Genomic DNA, 26,073 nt, shown 5'->3' with positions numbered 1-26,073 from the left:
TGTGACAATAACAGCTCTTGTTGCTAGAGGAAGCAGTTTTAAAAGTCATTTATAAATTTTATTTGTCAGCATCTAGATGCTAACATTGGTTGGAATTACTTTAACACCTCCAACTCGCACTTTTCAGCAAACCCTTTCAGCCCTCTGTTCACACAGCCCTTGGATCCCCTTTACTTACTTTCCTAAGGCACTCCTTGTCTGTACTCTGCAGCCAGTTGTTGGATTTTAACTGATGAGGAACACGGGGCTGTTGCATATACACAAGCTGCCAAGGTTAGTCTTTTCCCCCCAACACGGTTGAGTTTCTATTCATATGGCCAAATCAATGGGCTGGTTTTATAAGAATCTCCATACTGGATATCCCCTCCCCACTTTGCCACTGACCATCTGTGTGACCATCTGTGTGTCTCAGTTAGTTTCTCTGAGCTTCACTTTGGAAGAGGGCAAGCAAGAAGCTCTCCATGACTTCTTCTGGGTCCTATAAGGCTAGAAGTTCTTGTTTAAAAAAAAAAAAAAACTACATTTAGCCAGCACAGTGGCATATGCCTATAATCCCAGTGATTTCAGAGGCTGAGGCAGGAGGATGGTAAGTTTGAGGCCAGTTTCAGCAACTTTTTGAGACCTGTCTCAAAATAAAAACATGAATAGGGTTGGGGATGTAGCTCAGTGGTAAAGCACCCCTGGGTTCAATCCCAAGTATGCCCCTCAAAAAGAAATCTACACTTTAAATAGGTACCTTGTATGGTATGTAATTTATATCTCAATAAGTTGATTTTATGTCTGTCTGCTTACCTCTCTACCTACTTACCTACCTTGCCTACTAACGCATATGGCCAGGATGTTTTTAGTCTCTTTTGGTGGTTGCATACAAATTTTATACCCTAAATAGTTTCTTGCTGCAACATAAGCCGGTAAAACAAGAGCTGGTTTCAACCCAAGAGAGCTACGCAGCAGTCATCTAGTTTAGTCAGATGTGGATGAATTTCTGTCCTAGTCCAACTAATGCAAATCTCATAAGGTCTGTGTCCAATCATGCAAAGCCTGAAAGCATTCAAAACGTACACAGTGAAAAGGAAGAGCAGTTAAAACAGACATGCATTTCTTACCTCCACAGCTAGCTTCTCTCGTGAAGGCTATGTGGTTTTTGTTGATGATGGAAAATTGCACCCTGTGGCAATTTGTAAGATGAATTATCCCCAAGAATAATGACCCACTAGAACATAGTAAATAGATATCCACTAACCATAAAAGGATTCACTGAATGACCGGCCTGGGTGGTTTTATGGTCTCCTTCCTGCTCATTTTTAGTTTTCTCATTTCTCTCTGTAAGGTGAACTCTGATACCATTCTTTTATAACAAATGGTAAAATATGGCAAACCAATAAAAATACCAAGATTCATCCCCCAAAATGTGTGTCCCAACTACAGCCTATTGCCATGATTGCATTTCTGATTGACCAGTTTGCAAAGAACCCCATCTTGCTATGTGCAAATAGCATGCTGGTAACATTTCTTTCTAGTGATGGGATAGTGCCACTAGGCTTCCTTGAGACATGAGTCGGTAGCTTACTAGCCTGGCCCAGAAAACCCATGAAGTTATAGATCAGCTCAACAATGTTGTGATTAAAATGAAACAACCAGGAAACAGTGAAAATCTGGAAAGCAGGCTTTCTAGGCTCTGATCTTCCTCTGATGAGGGAGACATGGTGATTTTTCACAGAGGGGGTGATTAGATTTCCGTATTCCTATTTCCTTTACACAGAACCAGCTGATTGATAAGAATTATATGAACAATTTAAAAGCTGTTCTCTGTGAGTCAGAGGTTTAGCTAAATTGAAACCGAGTGTTTTCACACGTATCAGTTACCCAGAATAATAGGATGTAAAGCCAGGGAGATGAGGATTAAGGATTTTCCCTAACTTTTTTTATTTATGAATTTTTTGAAGTCACTAGAAGAAAATAGTTGTGAAGTGTGCCCTGGATTCAGTATAATCTCCAGCTACACAACAGAGAGAAAGTGCCCATGAAGCAGAGAGAACTGCACACAAAGAAACCACTTGACACTTGCTATTTAATAGATTCAAGACTTCACTTAACTCCTAATATAGCTATATAGATAAAGATGTAGAGATAGAGATATATAGATAGGTATTGGATGTAGGTCAGGAATTCTTATTATAGTGTGTTTGGTTTTGATTTTTAATATTCATCCAAGTAAAAACGTGAACTTTTTGTTTTAGAGTATTCACTTTCATCAACAAACTCTCACAGCACTGGGGTGATTAGGGAATTATACCATAAAGGATATCAACTGATTCAAGGAGATGCACAGGCGTGAGGCCCACTATTGCATTCCTCATAGGAAGGCAAATAAGCTTCTTTTTTCACTCCAACCTGTGAGTGCAGCCTAGCAAATAAGGTGGCTAGACCATGATCGTAGCATGTGATAGATGTGTTTTATTGGGTGGATACTTCTTTTAACTAAAGAATGAGAAGACCATTAGGTGGTTCGTGCACTCCTCCATCCTGCCAGGCCTTGCCTGCTGCTCACCCCACCCTCAGCCCTCTTCCCTGGCTCCCACTGCCTACTATTGACCTGTGAGACTCCTGAATTGGATAATTTCTCCCACCTTTAAAGGAGTTCTCTGTGCATTTCTTTCTAAAAAATTTTTCTTTTAGAGAATTATAGACGGAACCTAATGATCTCCTTCTTGTTATCCCCCACATTACAAGAAGCTGAAAGGGTTGATTTAAAATCAAGGTAAATGTAAGAGACAGTGTACTCACATGGACAGTGGTAGGAATAACTATGATTACTCTACCTTGCACTTGAGTGTGCTCTGGTGCTAGCCAAGTGTTTCCTTGACCTCTGACAAGGTCACTGAGTGGGTTTCCATCAGAGCACACTGCCTCCATATGGACTTGTGGCACCAGCCTTTGTGTCAGCAGTTGAGGTGACACAAGTGATGACCGAACCCCAGCAATCCTTGATCCTGCAGTTGTTCAGCCTTGAATTTTTCTCTTGGTTTTGGTGTCTAATTTGGCAGTTGCTTCGTTACTTAAAGCTTAGCTACAAAGAAGCAGTTTTAAGGTATCTATTAAATTCACAGCTTGCTTCATTAAAAATCACTTCATTAAAAAAGCAAGCCAACCGAAGTGTTCACATGGCCGTGCCAGATGGAAGTGAGCTGTCTGCTCGGAGCCTGTGTTTGCAGCCTATCCATTGCTGGTAAAGGATTAATTTGGAGGGAAAAATTCAGTTCCCTGCATAAAAAGAATTACATGAGCAGGTTCTTTTATTTTCAATTGTACTGATCCTTGCAGTTAACTTGGGTTGAAACATGCATTAGAATCCACATTCTCAAGAGGATGTGATTCAGTCAGTAGCTGCTCTCTTTGTTGCCCCAGCTGAGAACTCCTGCAAAGACAAAACACACACACACACACATAAAATCACACACAATTACAAAGACACCAAACACTGAGAGTTGTTACACATGACTTTATTTTAATTATTCTATGTTTCAAAAAATAGAGGACAAATAGGTGTGTTTCCTCATACTGAGAACTAGCAAATGTTAGCATTTTGTGAGCCTCAGACCTTTCATAGGACAGCTTCTTGGTGGGCAGAGAAAACATGTCTCTGGAACTCAGTAATTCCTTACACATTCTCAAATATGAGATAAAATTTACCCAGGTTTTCTTTAAGCATATCTTCTTGGCCAAGAATAAGAGGAAGTCAATAAAATAAGACAGGCAATCTTGAAAGATTCTGGACCCTTTTAGTTAATGCCAAGTGTAAGAATAAATAGTGCAGCAAATGTTGACTGTCAAGGGGTTCATGTCTTTGAAAGGCAATTAAAAGATATTACTTGGGAGTTGGGTGGAGGAGGTGATGGTGTCCCTGGGCTGATGGCAGAAGAGCTTTGTAAAGGGCAGTCGGAAAAAGCAGTGAAATGTCACTGACTGACTACCACTGGTAATCATCTTTTTCCTGAATCCCGCTAAAATAGCAAGGCACAATTAACCCTCAGAAATTGCCCTGTGCAAGGTGCAGGCACCTCATGGAACCAAAGGGAGACATAAATTGCAGGAGCCCTGTACACATTTCTGAAGCAAAGTTATAGAATATGCATAGCACTCCATGTTAAGAGTTTCTTTTCTTTAAAAGTTACCTGTTTCAGTTTTGTCAACGAGTAACTTTTAACTCTGAAGAAAGAACATACAGTCTTAAAAAAATAATACTGTGAGTTACTGTGAACAGTACATCATTGTAGTTCAATTCTGCCTAATAGTTATTATTATGCAATAGATATCGCCAATATGAATGTGGTCATTTGTATTGCTGTATAAATTAGTGACATGGAGAAGTATTTTCAGTGGGAGGTCAGTGGTCCTTTATGAATGGCACCCTGCTATCACCTTTTGTGCTAAGAATTTCATTTTCCACAATAGTCATGGATCTTGACTCTAATCCTGTGGCATTAATTTACTTTGAATCCATCTATTTTTAGCTTTAAGATGTTCATACCCTATTTTTTTCTTGAATTTTATGTTTACCCATTTCGTAGGCAAAGGGGAAATATTACATGCTGTACACTTCATGTAATCACCTTACTTCACTGTCTCAAGTATCCCTATAAGGACAAAGAAGTCCCATTTTGTAGATAAGAAAACTATGATTTTGACATATTAAAGTCACACTTTAGAAATCTTAAATGCTTTTGGCCTTAAAACTAGTAAAGGACAGGCAGAAAAAGAATCCAGATCTGTGTGGCTCCAGGGTCCACATTCTTCCTACTCTCCCTGGCATCTTAGTCCAGTTGGGCTGCTATGACAAAATACTATAAACTGTGCAGCTACAAGCAGTAGAAACTTACTTCTCACAGTTCTGGAAGCTGGAAAGTCCAAGATCAGGGTGTGAGAACAGTCCAGTTCTGGTGAGGTCTCTTCAGTGCTGCAGGCTGCTGACATCTGGGTATGTCCTCGTGTGTTGGAATGAAAGGCTAGCTTTCTAGGGTCTCCTTTATAAGGGCACTTATCCCAATCATAAGGGCTCCACCCCATGACCTAATCACTTCTCCAAGACCCTAACTCCTGATATTATCAGCTGACAGGACTTTAACATGTGAGTTTGGGGGACACAAACATTCAGAATACAGAACTTAGCTTCATCCTTTCTGCCTCTTGGTTTTTCTTCCTTCCTTTGCTTATTGACACATGTGTGCACACACAGAGCCAAGGACTTCTTTACCAATTACCAGCCTTTCCACAGGACAAGATGTATGTCAGGAAGAGGAGAGTGAAAAAAGTTAAGATGAAAGCCCAGGTTTCCTCTTGGCATTGATTTTGTCTACTAACTCCAGAGCTGTTAGGGAGGAGGAAAGGATAGATAGGTGGAACACAGAGGGTTTTTAGGGCAGTTGACACTATTCAGTATGATATCAACATAAGTTCATCAGTTGTATCATGTGTACCACTCTGGTGGGGTGATATTTGAATGGAAGATACTCAAGATAGGGGCAAGGAGCCTATGGAAACTGTACTTTCCATTCAGTTTTGCTGCAAATAAAAAGTGCTCTAAAAAGATATGATTCTCTTTATACTGTAGTATAACTGGAAAAAAAACTTTGGGCTACAACAGCCTATGATAAACCAAAAATCTTTCTTAGTTTCCAAGAGACTTTACCCATCCTTTCTTTTTGTCTTCTTGTCAGTTACTCTTTCTCTGCATTTGAGTTTTTATTTTACTGGGTCATTATGTCACCAATATCTTCTGAGATTCTCCCAAAGGAGATGTTATTAGGAAGCCTGGTGAACTCAAAAGTTGTTAAGAGCCTTGTCACTCCTTCATGAACGGTTGGAAAGGTTAATCACTCATAATGTGGCTGAACACACTTGTGAGGTACATTTCTTTAAAGACTGTCATTGAAGTCATTCAGATTGGTAATCCTTGTTTTGTAACCCATGAAGGACAACACTGATTTTTCCTTTGAATTATTTGTATAACTGTCTCCATTCTTTGCTTTGCTGTCTTTGACAGATGCAGCAGATTTGGGGAAAAATAAGAAGAGACTCCATCAGATCTCTGAGTCCTCCAGCTTTGTCTTCCTTTTCATTCCCCCACCCCCCCATCATATATTTGGGTGCCATGCTTGGTCACTGCCTCCCTCCACTGTTGAAGAGATAGGGGCCCTGTGAGATTGTCTCGGATAAAACTGTTTCTTTGCAATCCATTATTACTGAGTTAGTGCCGCAGTCCAGCTGCAGCAAAATAACCGGGGGTGGGGGGGGGGGGGTGACGAATAACTTGTGTACGTTGATACAGCAGGAGTGGAAGCCGTTTATTGCAGGACAGGAGCAGTATTTATACATTCCACACAGCTTATCTAATTAGCATAAACTAGATACATCAGTCAACCAATAAGGAATCTCCACACTTAATGGCTTGTTTTTGTTACTTCTCAAACCACTCCCTCTGGCATTTTGCCAGGCACCATCCAGACTTGTTTACGAACTCTAACATTCCCCTGGCAAAATGCCAGGTGTTATTTTGACTTGTTTACAGACTCTAACAAGTTAGGGAGATAGATTTACACTGTGAAGGATATGTGAGAAGAAAGTTATGTTGTGCTTTTATAATGCGAAAAGGGGAGTACTTCTTAAGGGTTTAGTTTGGGATTCTGAAAAATAAATTTAATCCTTAGATGTGCTGCTTATGAAAATGTATAAGGATCTGTTTGTGACAATTGAGGTCAGATTAGGAGAAGAAAACAAATATTTTATACTTGTTATTTTGTCATTGCTTCACCTCCAGCAATGCTGTTAGAAATAGAAAGTTGGAACAAGTAGTGAGGTTCAAAATCTTTTAGGGCTTTGAGGAAAAATGGCTAATATAGTTAATATGAAATCTGGGCAAGTAGGAGCAGCAGGAAAGTTGTAAAATAGAATTTATAGACATTTAAGGACTTCAATCTTAGAAGAATCAGTAAAAGCAGAAATTGGGAGATGAAGGGAAAATAGCCACCATCTTAGAAAATAATGCAGCTCTTCCTCACAATCCGCCTAGTTGCAAAGGCTTGCTGTTTACTTTACACAGCCAGCAGTGATGGGAGTAAAGTCATAAGAGATGGAAGTAATAAATGGCTCCAATATTTTTCTGAACACTGACTCATCTCCTTAAAATCTATGACTTTAATGTTGAACCCCAGAAGTCATTCATTTATCAGGATATACGCATTGTCAGCTGCTTGTAAGACACACCTGGTACATATCTGAAAAATCACCCTGTTAGATGAAGATGTGGCAAAGCAAAAGGAAATACCTGTATAAGGGAATTTGTGCAAGATGAAAGGGCGGGGTGGTCCCTAGGAAAATTGACAGGATGCTTCATATGTTTTTTTAACCAAAGGCTTTTCCAGGGTCAGGTTTTTTTTTAACAGCTTTATTAAGATATAATAATTACCATATCACACAACTCCCCATTTTAAGTGTACAACTCAGTGGCATTTGGTGTATTCAGAGCTGTACAATCATATCAGAATCAATTTTAGAACATTTTCATCAGCCTGAAAAGAAACCTCACACACCTCAGCTTTTATTCTCCATTTTCCTACCCCCATCCCTGGGCAACCATTAATCTACTTTCAATCTCTGTGGATTTACCTGTTCATGACACTTCCCGTAAAGAAGAACCAAAGTATGTGGTTCTTTGCAGTTTGCCTCTTTCATTTAACATAGAGTTTGCAAGCTCCAGTCTCAGGTTTTATAGAAAATGTATCCTAACCTTCATTAATACAATTATACTTTTTATAATGATACCTTCTATTTACTTTAACATACACCTCCTACAACTACCATTTATTACCTCCTGAGGCCTTCACCTGTGCTGCTGTTCTTTGCTCAGTAATGCTCTCCTTTTCATAGGTACAAACATCTCCATTTTAGAAATGAGGAAACTAGCACAGGGATGTCTATGGTTTCTGCCCCTCTTGAGGTTTGGCTTTCTCCCTATCACAGTTTATGTAATGAAACCATGTTCATTTTTTACTCTTTATGTAAAACCATTTGTACATTGATTTTTTTAATATTATCTGAATTTTTGCCCTTCTTATTCAACAAGGACCCTTTTCTTCCTTTAGGCCCATTACTTTAATTTGATTCTACTGTCCTATACCATCTAAACTATACAGTTATTTTTTTTTAATCTTACATTTTATTCCTGACTGATTTTCTACTTCAGGTGGGGTGGTGAACAGGGTCTAAGGAAAAATAATGATTCACAGAAGGCAATCAAGTCCTATTGCCCATATTCTCAAATTCATCAAACCTCAGAGTTGTGATGGACCAAGGAATATCCTCAGCTATTTCAGAAATGCTCTGAAACAGTGACTGTTACCCTTTCCGGGGTCTCAGATATGCTTGAGAATCTGATAAAAGTTTGAACTCCCTCCCCTTGAAATGCAGACATAACAGTGGTCAAATACAGGTTCAGAGGGGTAGAGGGGTGTCAGGTCTTCTGAAGCCCTACACCCTACATCAAGGACCCCTGATCTAGAAAAATAGTTACATAACTATAAAGGGACATGAGACTTTTTTAAAAAGTGTTTTCTATGCTCTAATATATCTTAAGCTTGAAAAGTAAGAGAAGCTATCATCACTTCATTGCCAATTCCCTCTTCCATGAGAAGACTACATTATACTTCTATGTGCACCATGACAAAGAGTGTGATTTGCTAGTCTTAAAGGAAGATTCGGTGATTCAGTTATGCACATATACAGAGACTGGGCTAGTTATTAACTTGAGTTCTTTCATGGTTGGCTTGGTTTTGTCATGGAGACACCTGGAGGGTGTATGTTTCAGAATCACTCAAGCTCAAAATATCTCTGTGTCTCCCAGCTGGAGTAGAACTTTCCCACAGACAGCAACTGTTCATCCAGCCAGTCTCCTGCATGTCCCTCTGAAAGTACCAGTTCCCCATGTCATGACTAATGTCATTTGAGCTGTTACCGCTTACCTCTTAAGAATGTTGTTAGGCTTTGGATCTTAGGTGTCTCCCAAAAGCTCATATATTAAACGCTAGGTCCCCAGTGCAGCAGTGTTCAGAGGTAGGGGCTTTGAGAAGTGACTGTATCATGAGGGCTGTGACCTCAGGAATAGATGAACATAGGAAACTTATGTCTGATTCATTTTACTGTCTTTCTTATTTCTAACCCCCACCCTCCCTTCCCTTCATTCCCCTTTGTCTAATCCAATGAACTTTTTTTTTTTTTTTTTTTTTTGGTACCGGGGATTAAACTCAGGGGCACTCAACCACTGAGCCACATAGAACATAATCAAGATAAGAAATATGATGGAAATAGTGTTATCCTGTCCTGTAATAGAAGGATTTATCTTCCCCTAGTCGTCTGCTGTTCTGGGTACCATACCCAATAAAGATATCCAGGAACTCCAGAGAAGCAGTGAAAGTGGATGGCTAGACAGGAAGAAAGAGATTCTTCTTTAAAAAAAAAAAAAAATATATATATATATATATATATATATATATATATATATATATATATATATATTTAGTTGATGATAGATTTTTACTTTTATTTATTTATATGTGGTACTGAGAATCGAACCCAGTGCCTCACACATACCAGGCAGGTGGCTACCACTGAGCCCCAGCCCCAGCCCTAAGAGATTCTTTAACCTAGATCTGAGGAAGCTAATGATAGGTGTGTCTGAAATCTTGAAAATCATGAGCAGCTTAGACAATGTGAGTATAGAATACATAGCATGTTCCAAATTGTTTGTGTGATGGAAAAGCTCCCTTTGAATTTGAGGACAGAGTTTCAAACAAAAATAAAGAGGTGCCACCACTGCCATAGCTCATGAACTAAAGTCATGGCCTTAAGTGGAGCCTTGAGAGAGTGCAAATCTACTCATTGCTAGGATGTGTCCAGTGTCCACAAGACCCTCTTATATATTTGTGTATCTTTTTGGCAGAAAAATGAACCAGAGAAGTCATGAAACTCAAAGTTCCCTGTTCTTTTGGTCCTTTCCATCTAGCAGAAATTATAGCCCATCCTCTCATTCTTGCTTACTTTGGGAGTTTGTGGAGGGAAAGCCTCATCTGTCCTCTAGCTTACACATGTATTGTATTTCATTGAATCTTTCTACCACATTCTACTTGGATAGTTTTATTACATTCTCACTATTCCTGAGGGACACAGATTTTTAATGCAGGTCCTGCATTTTGAGGACCTGGCTTTGAATTTTATTTCTGCTTCTCCATTCCTGTATTCATCCTCAATTATCAAAATAAGAATTTGTTATCCTTTTTGTGTCATTTCTTATCTCTTATCTTTTGTGCAGTGTTCCATATAGGGCTATCACTTGGTACACTGCCCTGGTACCTTAACCCCACAATCCATGCTTCTGCTGGAGGTAATTAGATTTTCAGAAGCCTGAGCTCCAACAACAGGCCAGCAGAGTGGACAATGAACACCAGTAATTGTGTGGTCTGGATGGTCAGGGGGCTAATAAGGGTAAAGGTGAAGCAGGATTGGGGAGTGGGAGCTTTTACTTGTGATTATAAAAGACTACACAGTATGAATCCACTGTTCCTAAAGTAAATAGTAATTTCTACTTTGGCACTGTACATTTTCTTATCAATTTTCTCATGGAAATTTGTATTTTCTTGTTCATCCTCTCTTGGCTGTTTATCTCCTCTTATATTTCCGGCATTACGTTGATCACATATGCCACATAATTCTGCACTATATTCTCATATTTCAGATAAGCAACCTCCATTTGGCTGTGATCACTTCTACACAGTGATGATCTAAAATAGAGATGATTCCCATTTTGCTTATATCTGAAACTGCAAGTGAATATGTGAAATTATTTTACCATCTAATCCTGCTGTGCCGCTAATCTAATCTTTGAAAAATTTCAAACCATTGGTGTAGATGTGTGTAGTGCTTGTTTAAATAATGCTAGAGCCATATTATAATGTTTCCAGTCACAAATACAGTATATCTGACACATTATAGACCATTAATTGGCTTATTGGCCTGAGTTCTCCAGGGAGTGTCACAAGTCTCCAGGGTGCTCTTGAATATGACTTATGCTTCAGCCAAATCACAACTGTGAATGCCAGAGCAACTGCAATGTATGCGCAGGTAGCAAAAAGTACTTTAGTATATTTTCTGGGAAGAGTATGGGTGCATGATCTTACATACATATGTATGTTTTTCAGTTATACTCATCTGAGTTCTGCCCAAAGTGATTCTCTGGTTTGAAAGGATTTGTTTCTTCAGCTAATTTTTATCAAGCATAAATTCAATATTTTTAGAAATGGGAATGTAGCTATAGACAGGCCAGATGAATGTCATGTTCTAATAGAGTTTATCTGCTAAGGAGGAAGGCAAAAAAGGAATAAGTAAATAAACAAGCAAGATCATGTCTGACAGTAGTTAAAATTATAAAGGAACTAAAGCAAGTTGTTGTGGTAAAGAATGACTGGGGCAAGGTTATATGTCTGGTGATTTGTGAAGGCCCCTGTGAAGAAGTGATAGAAAGTGGAAATATGACCCAGGAGGAGGAACCAGTCATGGTGAGAGTTCCAAGCAGAGGGAGCAGCCTCTACAAAGGCTCTGAGGCAGGAACTACTTTGGTATTCTGAAACAGGAAGAAACACTGCAGATGAGTGTGAGAGATCAAAGGAGCAGGATTTGAGGTGCTTAAAACTTTTCTGTCATGGACCCTTTGGCAGTCTATCGAAGCCTCTGGAGCCCTTCTCAGAATCATATTTTTAATTGCATAAAATAAAATGCATAGGAACACAAAAGGAAATCAATTACATTAAAATAGATATCAAAATATTTAAAAGACAAAGTTTCAGTATAAAATATAAGTGCTTCATTATTAACATATTTTGTGGCCAATATAATACCCAACTTTGAAGTAGCAAGATTTCAAAATATCCGTAACAGTAATAATGTGATATAGAATATATGTGATTATTAGTGACAGTCACAGGAACTGCTAACTTCACTGAGATTTTCTGCATAACTCAATGGAATGCTAAATTTCTTTCTTTTTTTTCTTAGATCATTTTTTAATTTGTTCTTTTAAATATATATGATAGTAGATATATTTTGACATATTATACATACATGGAATATAACTTATTGTAATTAGGATCCCATTCCTCTGGTTGAACATGATGTAGAGTTATATTGGTCATGTATTCATATATGAACATAGGAAAGTTATGTCTGATTCATTTCACTGTCTTTCCTATTTCTATCCCCCTCTCCTTTCCCTTCATTTACCTTTTGTCTAATCCAATGAACTATTTTTGGGTGGGGGGGCACCAGGAATTGAACTCAGGGGCACTCAAACACTGAGCCACATCCCCAGCCCTATTTTGTATTTTATTTAGAGACAGGGTCTCACTAAGTTGCTTAATGCCTTGCTGAGTTGCTGAGGATGGCTTTGAACTCGCAATCTTCCTGCTTCAGCCTCCCAAGCCACTGGGATTACAGGTGTGCACCACCTCACCAGGCTAATACATACAGTGAACCTTTATTCTTCCCTTCCCCAACTCCCATGAATGCTAAATTTCAGTTCGAAGTGGGGATAATAAGAATGAGATTTTTTTTTTCTTATCTCATCCAAAATTACAAATTCTATGTCTCCTACCATGGATCCCTTAGAGCTCTGTGGACTACAGGGTACAAATAAATACCTAAGACTGAATCATCCAGGGCTTTGTAGAAAATGTGGAACTATAAGCAAGAGAAATGGTGTATCTTGCTGCTTTATTGAAACTGGCCTTAGGGTAACAGGAATGGAAGAGTGAGAAAGTAAGGAGAATATTAGGTGGTTCAGATGAAAGATGAGGGGTTCTTGGAAAAGAGTGATGGGATTGGAGAGATGTGAACATATTCAAGATATGCTGGAAGAATGATAGGAATTGCTGATTGCTTGAATATTGGGGGCAGAGGGATGTGGAAAGGGAGAAGTAAGGATAGTACTAAGTTTGTTTATAAGAGCCACAAGGTGTTCCTATAGCCACATGCAGGTATGGCCCCACCCAGGAGAGGAATAGGTTTGGTGGATGGTGGATCCAGTGTTCCATCGTGGACCTTGTAAAGTCTGAGCTGTGTATTGTGCACATGGAGAGATGTCAAGTAAGCAAGTAGGTCCACAAGCCTCGGGCTTGAAGAGGGTTGGTCTGAAGGATGATACATGTACTCTGTATTTGAACTGATGTTTTGAGCTGAAAGGGAAACTCAAGAGCTCTGTGGCATCACTCTGACAATTAGAGAGGGTCCTTCACACTTCCCTCAAAGCTGTACCTTCCTCACTTCAAGGAAACTATCTCTTTTTTTTTTTTTAACTCCCCTACAGAGATGAAAGAACTTGATAAAGGCCACATAGCATTTGGGAGAACCAGCAATTGGAAACTGTGTCCCATCTCCTGCTTCCAAACCCATGTTTATTCCCTGCACAAAGCAACTTAACCAAATTTATCTAAGACTAAGATTTTAGGGGCTGGGGATGTGGCTCAAGCGGTAGCTCGCTCGCCTGGCATGCGTGCGGCCCGGGTTCAATCCTCAGCACCACATACAAACAAAGATGTTGTGTCCGCCGAAAAACTAAAAAATAAATATTAAAAAAATTGTCTCCCTCTCTCTCTCTCTCTCATTCTCTCTTTAAAAAAAAAAAAAGATTTTAGGTAGTACAAAAGAAACTGAAGGAAACCCTGAAAGAGATTAGGGTTTCAAATACTGGTTCTTCCACCATGGAACCTTGAACAAAGTATTGTTAACCTCCCTGGGCCTTAATATCCTGATCCAATGGGAATAATAACACTATCTGAGGTTTTTAAATTCAGTAAAACTAGCATATGATAAGCCCTGAACACATGATTTTTGGTGAAACCAGAGTTGCATAATTTTTAAAAAGGACATTTGGTATTTTCCTCAAATATTTCAGGGTAATTTTCTTCTAGGGGAAAAAAAATAGTAACTGAAACAGTCAAAGGTTCTTAGAAATTTACTAGATTTCTCAGGCAATTTCATGACCTATGGAAGGAAAGATAGTATGCCACAGTCCTTTTTATTCAAGAAAAAAAATAGAAATTAAAGGCTTTTCACCTAGTAGCAACAAAACAATGTATAGATTCTTCTCTTGGAAAACAAATATATATGTGGAATGCTTTCTCTAGTCTAGAAAGCTAAAAGCAATGAACTTGATAACTTGGTGTTTACACACCAGCAATCTCTCCTTTCCGATCAATTTAATTCATCTAAGTAATACTATAAGATCATTTCTGGCCAGGGCCGCTAGCAACTCAGTTGTTTATTCATTCATTTTCATTAAGCATCTACTGTGTTCCAGCATTGTTCCTAGGTCAAGGCAAAGAAAGCTGAGCAAGAATGAAGCCCCTGCTGTTGTGATGCTTTCTGATAACAGTAAGCAGACAAGTGAACAGACAAATGAATGGCATCCTCTCAGAGAATAGTGTGTGCACTGGAGAAAATACAGCTGGGTGGTGTTCAAAGTGTAAGGAGCACTTTCAGGGAGAAGGGGCTATTTGAGCTGAGACCTAAATGATGAGGAGCTAGCTGTACAAGAACATGGGCAAAGCCTGTTCTCCATATGGCAACAGCCATATGGAGCCAGGCTTGGTGGTACACATCTGTAATCCCAGCAGCTTAGGAAGCTAAGGCAGGAGGATTGTAGGTTCAAAGCCAGCCTCAGCAACTTAGCAAGGCATTTAGCAACTCAGTGAGACCCTGTCTCTAAATAAAATATAAAAAGGGCCGAGGATGTGGCTCAGTGGTTAAGCACCCCTGAGTTCAATCCTCAGTACCAAAAAAAGAAAAAAAAAGAAGGGAAAACTAGTAGGAGGCATGATTAGAGTGGTGGGAAGGAATGAGGTCAGGCCAGTCCAGAGTCAGTCCAGAGTTTGGACTTCATTCTAACCATTGGGGAATTTTGATCAAAGAAGGAACAGCATGTGATTTCTATTTCTACAAGTTCACTCTGACTGTTGGTTTAGGATTGAACTGTAGGGAGACCAGGATGGGAGCAGGGAACCTGTTGCCTCCAGGTAAGAGATGATGGTGACCTAGACAGGAATGGTAGCAGTGGGAGAAAAGTACATGAACTGCAGATGTGTGTTGAAGGTCGTGCCAGCAGGACTTACTGAGGTGTGGAGTAAGACTGAAAAGAAACAGGAATGCCTGGGCATATGGGAGGGTGGAGTTGTCATTGTCACTGATATGGAGTAGATTTGGAAATTAAGGGTTGTGAGTTACATGCTACATCAAGAGCTCTGTGTTGGGCAGATTTATTTTGAGTAGTCTATTAGTCATCTAAATGCGGATGTTGAATGGGCTATTGGATATGCACATCTAAAGCTTTGGAGCAAGGCCAGTGCATGAGCAGATCCTCTGGTAGTTTTCATGTGAGGTGCATTGCTTCAAGCAGGGTTTGATGGATATCTAGAGCAAGCATCTCCTGAGATCCCCTGGAGTCAGAATCTCTTTCTGTGTGACTCCAGCTGTCCTGGAAGCTCACTGACAGACTGTGGAATTCAGGGATTTAAACACTGGGAGGAGTTTGGTTTTGTTCTGTGCTCTGTTTCAGTTAACTGAAAAAGCATTGTTTCAAATCATGTAAGAACCTATCACTTCCTCCTGATCATCACACTGCCCTCTTCATATCCCAGCACTGCAGACAAGCAATGCAAGTTAGTGCAGAATGTGTTGGGCTTCCAGAATAAGACCCAGCCCAAGAAAGGCAAGTGCTTGTTAATAACTCTGCCAGTGTCTGGTTAACAGGAGACACTCAGGCAGATAAACCCAAGTGAGTAAACACCGTGAGGCCATACCTTCTCTTTTTTTAATTCCAGCTCCATAAATTTGTTATGGTTTCCCTTTTATCAGTTTCTTTCATTCTCATGATGGTTTCTCATTAAGGAGATTCATGGGGAAGGATATAATCGATGAGAGCTATTAGCCACCAGAGTATAATCTGGTTCTAGTGCAAACTGACCTGCATGATGTCCTGTCCACCTTAGGGATTTAAACTGATTGACTCAGAGTCTGGAAGGCAGAATCTAATGTCCTGTAGCACCACACCACCACCACTACCACCCCACACAACCTGACCCTCCAGTAAGGGATTTAACATATTGACACTGTAATTAGATGGAAGCCACAATCAACCCACCCCGAAAGCAGTCTCTGGCTGGTGCCTGCTCACCTTGAATGCACATTTACAGCCAGTGAATGATGCTGTGTCATTGGTGGTAGAATGCTGCTTTAATTCCCTCAACTGGTTCAGGCCCTGCTAATTATATTGGGGCTTTTGTTTGGTTTGGTTGGTTGGTTGTTGAACTTATTTCCAAGAATAGATCAACCTCCTTGTTCAGGAACAAGTTAGTGATTGGAATGAAACCTCTATAGAAAAATAGGCAGCTCACTGCCAGAGCTTTCAACAGCATGATCTTTGTCTGCTTCATGTTTTTGATGAACAAGAGAATAAGAGGCAGGAAGGATGGCCTGGGCTGCCCACAGAGCCCTGGCAGCCACATGGGTGGGCCTGCCTGGTGAATGATGCCATACAAATTTATATTCTTAATCAGTGATCTTGGCTTTTAAAATACAGCCAACTACCAAGTATAAGATGAGGACTGAGGTTAAACTAAAGGCTCTTTAAGAGTGGCATTTTAGTTGCAATGGCTATGCACAAGGGGCAGGATGAAATAATTGGTATCATCCTAAGAGAACCACAGTAAGTCAAAATTCTCCTAGGGATAAGAACAGTGAAGAACATGATCATCCCTTCTCCCTCCACCTACCCACCATCCCATTTTTTACTAAAAATGATAATGTACTATAGTGGTTAAGAACACAGTCTTTGGAGCTGAACTATCTAGACCAAAGCCAAGGCCAATCTTATACAAATTATTTAACTTCCCTGGGCCTTATTTTCCCTATTTATAAAATGATGCTAATAATAATACCCCTTTTAAAGATTATGGAGGAGGAGTAAATAAATTATTACATATAGCATGTAAGATAATTCTTGGCATATACTAAGGGCTGAGGAAACAGGCTGTTGTTATCCATTCAGCAGGTGCTATACTGGACACCACTGTTATACAGGTGGGGCCCAACAGGAAGACACAAATGAGCTGACCTTCTACCTGTGCCTGCCCTTTACTGAGAACTCAGGAGATGGGGACTACTACAGAACAGCTATGATACTCATTGAATAATTAAGTATAACCAATAAGAGAGGCAGAAGACATATAATAACCAGAAATGTAATAGAAAAGTAATTGAAGAAATCAATTTTTTATTACTAATTAGGACAAAATGTGTGATAATGTACCTGAGATTAAGTACCCAGAAATTAGACCTCATTGTAGTTTGGTAAAGGAATTAACAAAGAACAGAACAGCAGCCTAAGAAAATTTTATAAAATTACTGATTTACATAGACGAAGGGTACACACACACACACACACACACACACATATTTACACAAATTATTCATGTTCATTTGAGAAAAATAAGAAGATACATACCAAAAAAGTTAAAGTATACTCATAACTTCACCACCACCAAAAATAGCCACTATTTTGCCAAGTATTCCCTGGTTGTTGTCTATGTAAATATATTACATCTATGTAAATATAAATTTCTATGTCTGTGTAAATATATCATTAAATACACAGGATCAAAGTACACATTCTGTCCAGAAGAATTTATTTTCTACTCAGCAATATATCTTGTCAATAAATATTAAATGCGCATTATCACTTGAAATTACTATATGGTATTCTAGTTTAAGTAAATTTCATAATTTATTCAGATAATTTCATATTGTTAGAAATTGAAACTGTAATCAAATTTACTCTACTTTAATAAATATCCTATATCCAAGGTATTTAGGTACTTTGTCAGTAGTCCTTACCATGGCTCAGGACAATGTTTTTTCTTAACAAGAGATTATTTTTCCTTATTTTTTATTGGTGCATAGTGATGAGATTCATTGCTATATATCCATACATACACATGATATAACAATATAATTTGACCAATGTCATTCCCCAGTATTTTCCCTTTTCCTCTCTTCCTTTCTCCTCCTGGTCCCTTTCCTCTACTCTACTCATCTCCCTTTGATTTTCTTGAGATCCCTGTCTCACCCCACTTTTCTTTTTCTGTTTTCCTCTCTAGTTTCCACATATGAGAGAAAACAAACAACACTTGACTATCTGAGTTTGGCTTTTTTCACGTAACATAACGTTTTCAAGTTCCATCCATTTTCCTGTAAAAGACATCATTTTATTCTTCTTTATGGCTAAATAAAACTCCATTGTGTGTGTGTGTGTGTGTGTGTGTGTGTGTGTGTGTGTGTGTATCACATTATCTTTATCCATCTATCCATTGATGGACACCTAGGCTGGTCCCATAGTTTGGCTATTGTGAATCATGTTGCTACAAACATGGGTATGCATGGATGACTATAGTATGATGACTTTAATTCTTTAGAATAAATGCTGAAGAGTGGTATGTCTAGATCATATAGTGGTTCTGTGCCTAGGCTTTTAAGGAACTTAAATTAGTACAACCACTATGATTTCCATAGTGGTTAATACTAATTTACAATCCTACTAACAGTGCAGAAATCAATTATTACCTCTGATTGTTCACAGGCCTGCATTTGTATGAGAAATAAGTAACATATAGGCTTCTGAAGAAAATACAGATTTCATATAATAGTATCTAAGAACACCATACCTAAACTTGACTAGCAACAAACAACAAAAGGAGTAAGCTGCCCCCAATAGAAAACAATCAGAAAGTTGGAACAAGCTATTGTAATTTCTAGCTTGTCTTTTGCACATTTATTTTGGGGTCTGCTGAATATCGAACCCAGAACCTCATATATACTAAACATGCACTGTACCATTGAGCTACACCCTCAGCCTCTGCACATTTATTTTACATGGGAGTAAATAGTGATTCATAATTATCTCCTTCCATAACTGAATCATTGCATTGGGCCCTGTCAAGATAAGTAATACAGATAAGTATTGCATTGGTGTTAATAAAATGTGTCCCAAATTCCCAAGCAAAAGAAAGGAAGGGCCGGTTTGGTGCACATGCCTGTGATCCAAGTGACTCAGGAGGCTAAGGTAGGAGATGGCAAGTTCAAGGCCAGCCTTGGCAATTTAGTGAGACCCTGTCTCATAATTTAAAAAGGGGAAAGGGGAAAGTAGGGATGTGGCTCAGTAGTAAATCACCCCTAGTTTCAATCTCCAGTACCACCAAAAAAAAAAGGAGAAAGAAAAAGAACGGAAGCTGTAGCCCAGAAGGTTAGTGTGTCTGTGCACATATGTGGCATATTTATTAAGAACCTACTGTGTTCTATAAAATGGAGGCACAGTGGTGAGTAGCCTGAATTTCCTTCTGCCTCCATGGAAAATTCAAACTCTGAGGGAACTGAATTGCTACAATTTGGGCACCTTCATTTTAAGAATTTTAATGTCTTGCAATTTCAGTTTTCAAATATTTCACTAATACCACATCTGAATAAGAATAGAGAGATCCTGATCCTCTCCTCAGTTCAGCCTCTGAATCACCTGGAGCAATCATTTAACCTTGCTGAGTCTCTGTAAAATTGGGATAATAATGCCCCTATTTCTGTTCTTCACTTCATGGCGCTATTCCTTGTATTTAGTCAAGAAAATGTTAATTAATAACAGCTCTCTGAATTCCTTTGAAGCTGCTGAAATCTCTGAGGCAGTGTGACAACACAGGGCAAGGTCAATATATTTGTACTTGGTAATTTTTGTATTTATATTAAATACTTACAATGCTGTATTTACATTCACAAACATGTCAACAGCTGCTTATCTGTGTCTTAATATTTATTCATGTCCAGTTTTGAGCTGAAATTGACTTCTTTGGCCCATCTTTGGTAGGTTATTCCTGGAAGTTGGTATGTTGGGGATCCAAACATCCGGGGAAGGATCCTGCCCAGCCAACTTGCTTCTGAGCATTTTACCTCCTCTCTCTTCTGCTCGTTTCATGAGGCTTCCATCAACCCTTCCTCGACTTGTTTGCCCTCTTTGCTGCTCTTCTGTTTCCTCTTTATGTCCTTGAGAATCATGATCCCTTCCCTTTCCAGTTGGTCCACTTGCCCTTGTCATGCCCATCATTGTCCTTTCCCTCCCACCAATGGTTTTGCAGGAGTTGCTGCCCTGCCTACTTGGTGTGTCTCCTCTAGCAGCCTGTCATGCTCCCATTGGGCACCAACAATGTGTCAGCAGACAGACAAAGCTGGGACCTGTTTGTTAGTGGAGACAAGATGGAAGACAGAGTCCACCAATGGGTCCCACCCCACCCCATCATCTGTTTGATCTCATATCTTCTCAGGACTTTTGGGGCTCTGCCATTACTACATGGACAGTACAATAGTGATACCAGTTATCTGGGGTTGTATGTTAACACAAATCTAAGGAAAAGTCACAAGGCTATTATTAGTTTGTACTGACAATAATATGTAAGCTTTGGATGACATTGTAATCCATTGTAGAAATTGATCAAGGGAAGCATTTCAGCAGTTACCAAGTGGGAAGACAACAACTCTGTTTCCCTTCCTACAGAAATTCTCATCTCTGGTCTTTCAACAGTCATGCAGTTTTCCTCATCCTCTTTGGGGTTGGTTCATTCAAGATGGTAGCACTATCAGGATGTCAGAGGGGTTCCTAATTGAGGAGGCTCAGGGTCCTAGAAGTCAAGAAAGGGGCATTACTGAGTTCATGGAGTCAGGTGAGTCTCATTCTGTGTGAGGGCCCCCAAGACCACCCTTAGGCTCAAGATTCTCTAGAACTCATAAGATTTAGAAGAGCTGTTATACTCATGGTTATTGTTTATTACAACAAAAGGACACAGATTAAAAGCAGCAAAGGAAGAAGAAAGTGCCTGGAGCAAAGTCTGAGAGAAACCAGCACAAATTTCCATTTGTCATTTCCTAGTGGAATCACATGGAAATACTTAATTTTTCTAGTAACAATTTGTGATAGTACAGGTAAAGAAGCTCACCTGAGCCCTGGTATCCAGGCTTTTTATTGGGTTAGTCCCATAGCACACAATACCCATACGGACCACAGGTGCTGAGATTCCTGACCCCTAAGACAAAAACAGCCATTCAACTTAAATCACATTATTAGTAGAACTTTCTGATCAAACTGGTATTGTGTGGCTCAAGGCCTTAAGCTCTCATTGGGCAGAAATTACAAAGACTCAATGTTCTTTTCTTAGGAGCCATTCCAGAACCAAGCCTTTCTTGGGGATTTGCAGAGTTTGAACAACCCAGGCCTGCTGAGTTAACCTTTCTCTGCACATAGTCCCAGAGTCAAGGCTTTGGCCCTATGACCAAATTTCTTAACCCTCATCTGAGGCTGCCAGCCTCCCTCACCTTCTGTATTAGTCAGCTTTATATTACTACAATGAAATACCTGAGGCAATTAACTTACAAAGAAAAACAATTTATTTTGGATAATGGTTCTAGAGGTTCAAGTCCAAGATCCTGTCCATCAGTTTGGTTTTCCAATGAGGGTGGCATGTCATGGCAGGAGCATGCATCAGAATGAATGGTCACATTGTTTTTTGTTTTGTTTTGTTTTGTTTTTTGGTACCAGGCACTGAACTCAGGGGTACTTGGCCACTTAGCCACATCCCCAGCCCTATTTCGTATTTTATTTAGAGAAAGGGTCTCACTGAGTTGCTTAGCACCTCACTCACTGTTGCTGAGGCTGGCTTTGATCTCACATTCCTCCTGCCTCCACCTCCTGAGCCATTGGGATTACAGGCATGTGCCACTGTGCCTACCTAAGTGGTCACATCTTGAGCCAGGAAGCAGACAAAAATCAGACTGGAGTCCCACAGTCCCCTTCGAGGGCGTAGCCTCAATGACCTAACCACCTCCCACTAGGCCTCACCTCCTGAAGGTTCAAGCACCTCTCCAACCCTCCACCTGGGGACCAAACCTTTATATCTGATCCTTTGGGGACACTCATCCAAACCACAGCACCTTCAGAGAGTACACCTTCTCCACCTTGCCTTCCACAGGTGATCACTATGATTCAGAATAGTAGCCTTTGAATTTCTTTCACAAAAAGCAAGTCAGCTACAACAAGAACATTGTAAACTATCATTGTTATTATTACCATAATAATTATTATTCAAGGGGAAGAGGCATGACAATGAGCTCTTAATGTTTCCTTCTTATCTCAGAACAGGTCAGAAGTGCCTTTTCCCAGATTCTGAGGGCAAAAACAATTCAGAACAGTGTGTCCCCACTCTACACTGGCATTAACCTTCTCCCTTGCTTTTCTCTGTCTCCCTTTTTCTGGCAGTGGCTCAGAAACCCTGGCCCCCAGCATGAGAAGCGGACTCTGTTTGGAGACATGGTGTGCTTCTTGTTTATTACCCCACTAGCCACCATCTCAGGCTGGCTGTGCCTGCGGGGCGCCGTGGACCACCTGCACTTTAGTAGTCGGCTGGAGGCCGTCGGACTGATTGCACTCACTGTCGCACTCTTCACTATTTACCTCTTTTGGACACTAGTAAGTATGGCCCATGACTGGGGGTTCAGGCCAGCTGGAGCTGCCAGCCTCCCAGCTGTAGCATATCTCACCTGCCCAGTAGAGCACAGACCTTCAAATGCTGAACAAAGTGTGTGATTTGATGTATTTCTGCATGTGAGTGTATATGCATGTATGCGTGGGTTTGCACCACAAGGAAGAACAGAACAAATAAAGAAAAAGCCCAACTTCTGAGCATCCATCAATCAAAGACACGCACCTAGGACATTTCTCTCCTCCAGTAGTCTCGGACTCCTCCTGTTATGAAAAATGGCACTTTCCTTCTCTTGTTTATGTTTCTCACTTTTGCTGGGATTGTAGTATATTGTGAATGATGCACTTGGCCGCTGTTGCTGCCCCCGCCTGCACAGATCATGAATCCTCCCTGCTGGTTATTTTCTTCTTATGTCCCAACACAGCCTAAAGTCTTTGTTGGACGTGGAGCTGCACTTTGCCTGATGATTATTCCCTGTGTTGGGATATTTACTCTGCTGCCCATAAAAGCACTAATTTATCTAGCTGAGAAGCTGCCACCAAAGAAAAGCCATTTCCCAATAAGTGTTCCTGCTGTATATGAGGAAGAATTTTTAAACATCTTTTTTTTTTTCATTCTTTTAACTTTATGCAGTAAGTTGATGGCTCAGGCACAGTTGGCAGCACCCACAAAGTACAACATTTGCTCTCTCTTAATGCTTCCCTGTGGGAGCTGCGGGAAGGACGTCACTTTCCTCTTGAATGTTTTCAGAAACCTGGTGCCCTGCTTCCTGGCATTACTCTCCTGTGCCTGCTCATTTCTAATCTGAGCACGTTCCTTTGTTATTCAATCGGTGTTTCCTGTCTAAAGTGTACCTTGCCATATCCCATAGCACAGTGTCAGCATGTGGAAGCTGCTTCTCAGGCTCATACTTCCTCCCTCCCTGTGCCTCCATCAGCTGCTACTCCAAGGACCCTGCTCATTTCCCTCTTACTCATCATGTGGTACTGCCAGCCTTGTCTGGCCCCTCCCAGGAGAGTGTTCAGACAGCAAGAGGACACATTTTAGTCTCAGGAAGAGGGACATGACTTGAGCCTTGGTAAGCTGGGAGTTTTCTAATGCAAAGAACTTACCTGAGTCTTCCAGTTAACTTAGATATCCTGTTTCCAGGTTAATGAAATCCCAAATGACACTGTTATTCCCTCCCTTAAAAGTCCATGCTCCGAAGTGTCCTACTTCATTGTGAATCAAGCAATGAAGCTGATCCAGAAGCTTCTATTGTGATGAAAGAATGGTTATAAATAAGAAATTAAATAGTCTAAATACATCTATCTTTCCATTGACTACACCATCTTGGGAAAGTCATTTTACCTCTCTGAATTTAAGGGGCCCCTTCTATAAAGTGGGGGTGGCAGTAATGACCATATGGCCAACTTCCCCTCATGTTGTAAGATTGAAATGGAAGAATACATAGGAAAATACTTTGGGAAATAATAATTATGTATAAGTTTTTGCCATATTTAGACTTTTTCTGCTCTGTAATTTTTCTTAGAAGATTTCCTGTGATGAAGGATGGATGAAGGTGAGACCTACATGCTGGGCTTTCAAAACCAATTTAAGGTCTTTTTGAAAACTTGCTTTATAAAGCCACACACTTTCCTAACAAGAAGGAAAAGTGGGAAGGCAGGGAACAATGGATGTGAACCTATTTCATCTCCTATCTCAGGTGAAAGGAAGCTTTGGGTGGAAAAGGTACTTAGACTAGGCTGCCTTAGAAGAACATACTTCATTTCAGAAATGTGTCTGAGAGATGGTGCTGCATAGTAAAAAAGGCATGCATTTAGAATCCAGAGGCTCCGTGTTTAAATCTAAGATTTAGCATCCTAATATCTTAGTAACTCAAATAGGATATTTAACCTCTCATCCTTCCTCTTATACAAAAAAAAAAAAGGAAGAAATAATTGATAACCCCTGGATCAGTGGTTATCATGAAGATTAAGTGGGGTAACACCTGAGAACATATATCCGAGCACCTAGCATAGTGCTGGCTCAGGGTTGTCACCCTGTGACTTCCCTCCCCACCCCCCCACTCCTACCTTTCCCCAGCCCTCTATAAAATGCAAAGTAGCAGGAGGGAAAGAAAGGCATTTCTCCCCTTTGACTGGTGTGAAAATCGTGCTGTGGAGTCAGCTCAGCAATAGGTTACTGAAGAATAATTCCTTCCCAGATAAATGCTGTACTGAGCAGCCCTGGCAAGAGCCGTAATTCAGAAGCTGACAGCACTTGGAAACTGCCCTCCGGCAGAAACCCATTGTAAACAAGCTGTCAAGCTTAAGGAGAATATGCTCTGAAAATGTCTTAGATAAACAAACACAGTGTCAGTCCAAGCCAGGCTCCTCAGAGGAGCAATTCCTTGAAGGGCCTTGCCACCCTGTGCTGTGAAGAGGGACAAGTGGTCATGCCACATGCCTCCAAGTGCCTTTGGACTTTGTCATGTGGCCATCAGGACCCATCTTGATGCAAACTTGGTGTTCCAGAAGCATACCTGGAACCCAGGAGGCCTGGCCCTCACCCATTTCTACCCTGTGAGCTCAGGGTAGAGTGTCCCAGAAACATCACTGTTCCTGTAACAAATGACCTGAAGTCCATGAACAGACACAGAAAGAGCTTACTGGGAACCGAGTCCATGCTAACATGATAACACTGATGGACATGGTGTTGGCCCCAGTATAGGGCTGCAAGTCAATGCACCATGGGGCCCAAAGTGTTTCTGTCACACCACTGATGCCGACAGTACCCAGCATGGACCAAAATGAATGGATGGCCTGGTTCCTCAAAGGCAGACTGCTGGTCCCTTAACTCCTTTAAGTTCCTATTGTGACGGGGGAAACATCCAGTAGAACACTGTCCCAACAAGCCTCACTGTGGTTTCGACACATCTCCTACAGGTAGCCAGAGAAGGTTTGGTAGTATTTCTCCATGGTAAATTTACTACCAGTCTTCTTCTCTTCCACAATATAGTCGGAGAGAAGCAAGCTGGGCCCATGATAGGGAAGGCAAATAACTAAAACCCCAGCCCCATCCATATACTTAAGTTATATCATAACTTTCGAGAGAAAGGGCAGAATCGAAAAATGTAATTAGATTTCCCAAAGTCGGCTGTGACTTCACAGCAAACCTTCACCACAGCCTTAGTCACCTCTCTAATGGGGAAAGATGAATATTAACATTTCCTACCCCTTCTGCCATTCATAGTAGTTGCAACTCGTTGTAAACAGACTCTCCCATGATAGGAAGTTGGTAACTATCCTTTAGATACAAACATGAATAAACTTGAGGAAATCCATCCTATAAGACGTAACATTTTTTAAATGATGGCCCTATACCCTTTCTTTCTCTTCTCTCCTAAAAAAAAAAAAAAAAACTC

The 26,073-nt window shown here is 40.3% G+C and overlaps 1 protein-coding gene across 2 annotated transcripts in view; it reads left to right on the top strand.

Moving 5' to 3' along the window:
• Marchf3 (membrane associated ring-CH-type finger 3) overlaps window positions 1–26,073 on the top strand; it is a 178,164-nt gene that overhangs the window by 147,245 nt on the left and 4,846 nt on the right. For both annotated transcript variants that reach the window (XM_071612227.1, XM_027949356.2), the window contains exon 4: window positions 22,445–22,654. In XM_071612227.1, coding sequence (XP_071468328.1) covers window positions 22,445–22,654 — 210 coding nt within the window. The remainder of the gene's footprint in view (window positions 1–22,444; window positions 22,655–26,073) is intronic.

Source organism: Marmota flaviventris, chromosome 5 (genome assembly GCF_047511675.1).
Source record: "Marmota flaviventris isolate mMarFla1 chromosome 5, mMarFla1.hap1, whole genome shotgun sequence".
Taxonomy (NCBI): domain Eukaryota; kingdom Metazoa; phylum Chordata; class Mammalia; order Rodentia; family Sciuridae; genus Marmota; species Marmota flaviventris.
This window is presented reverse-complemented; position numbering and strand designations above follow the sequence as displayed.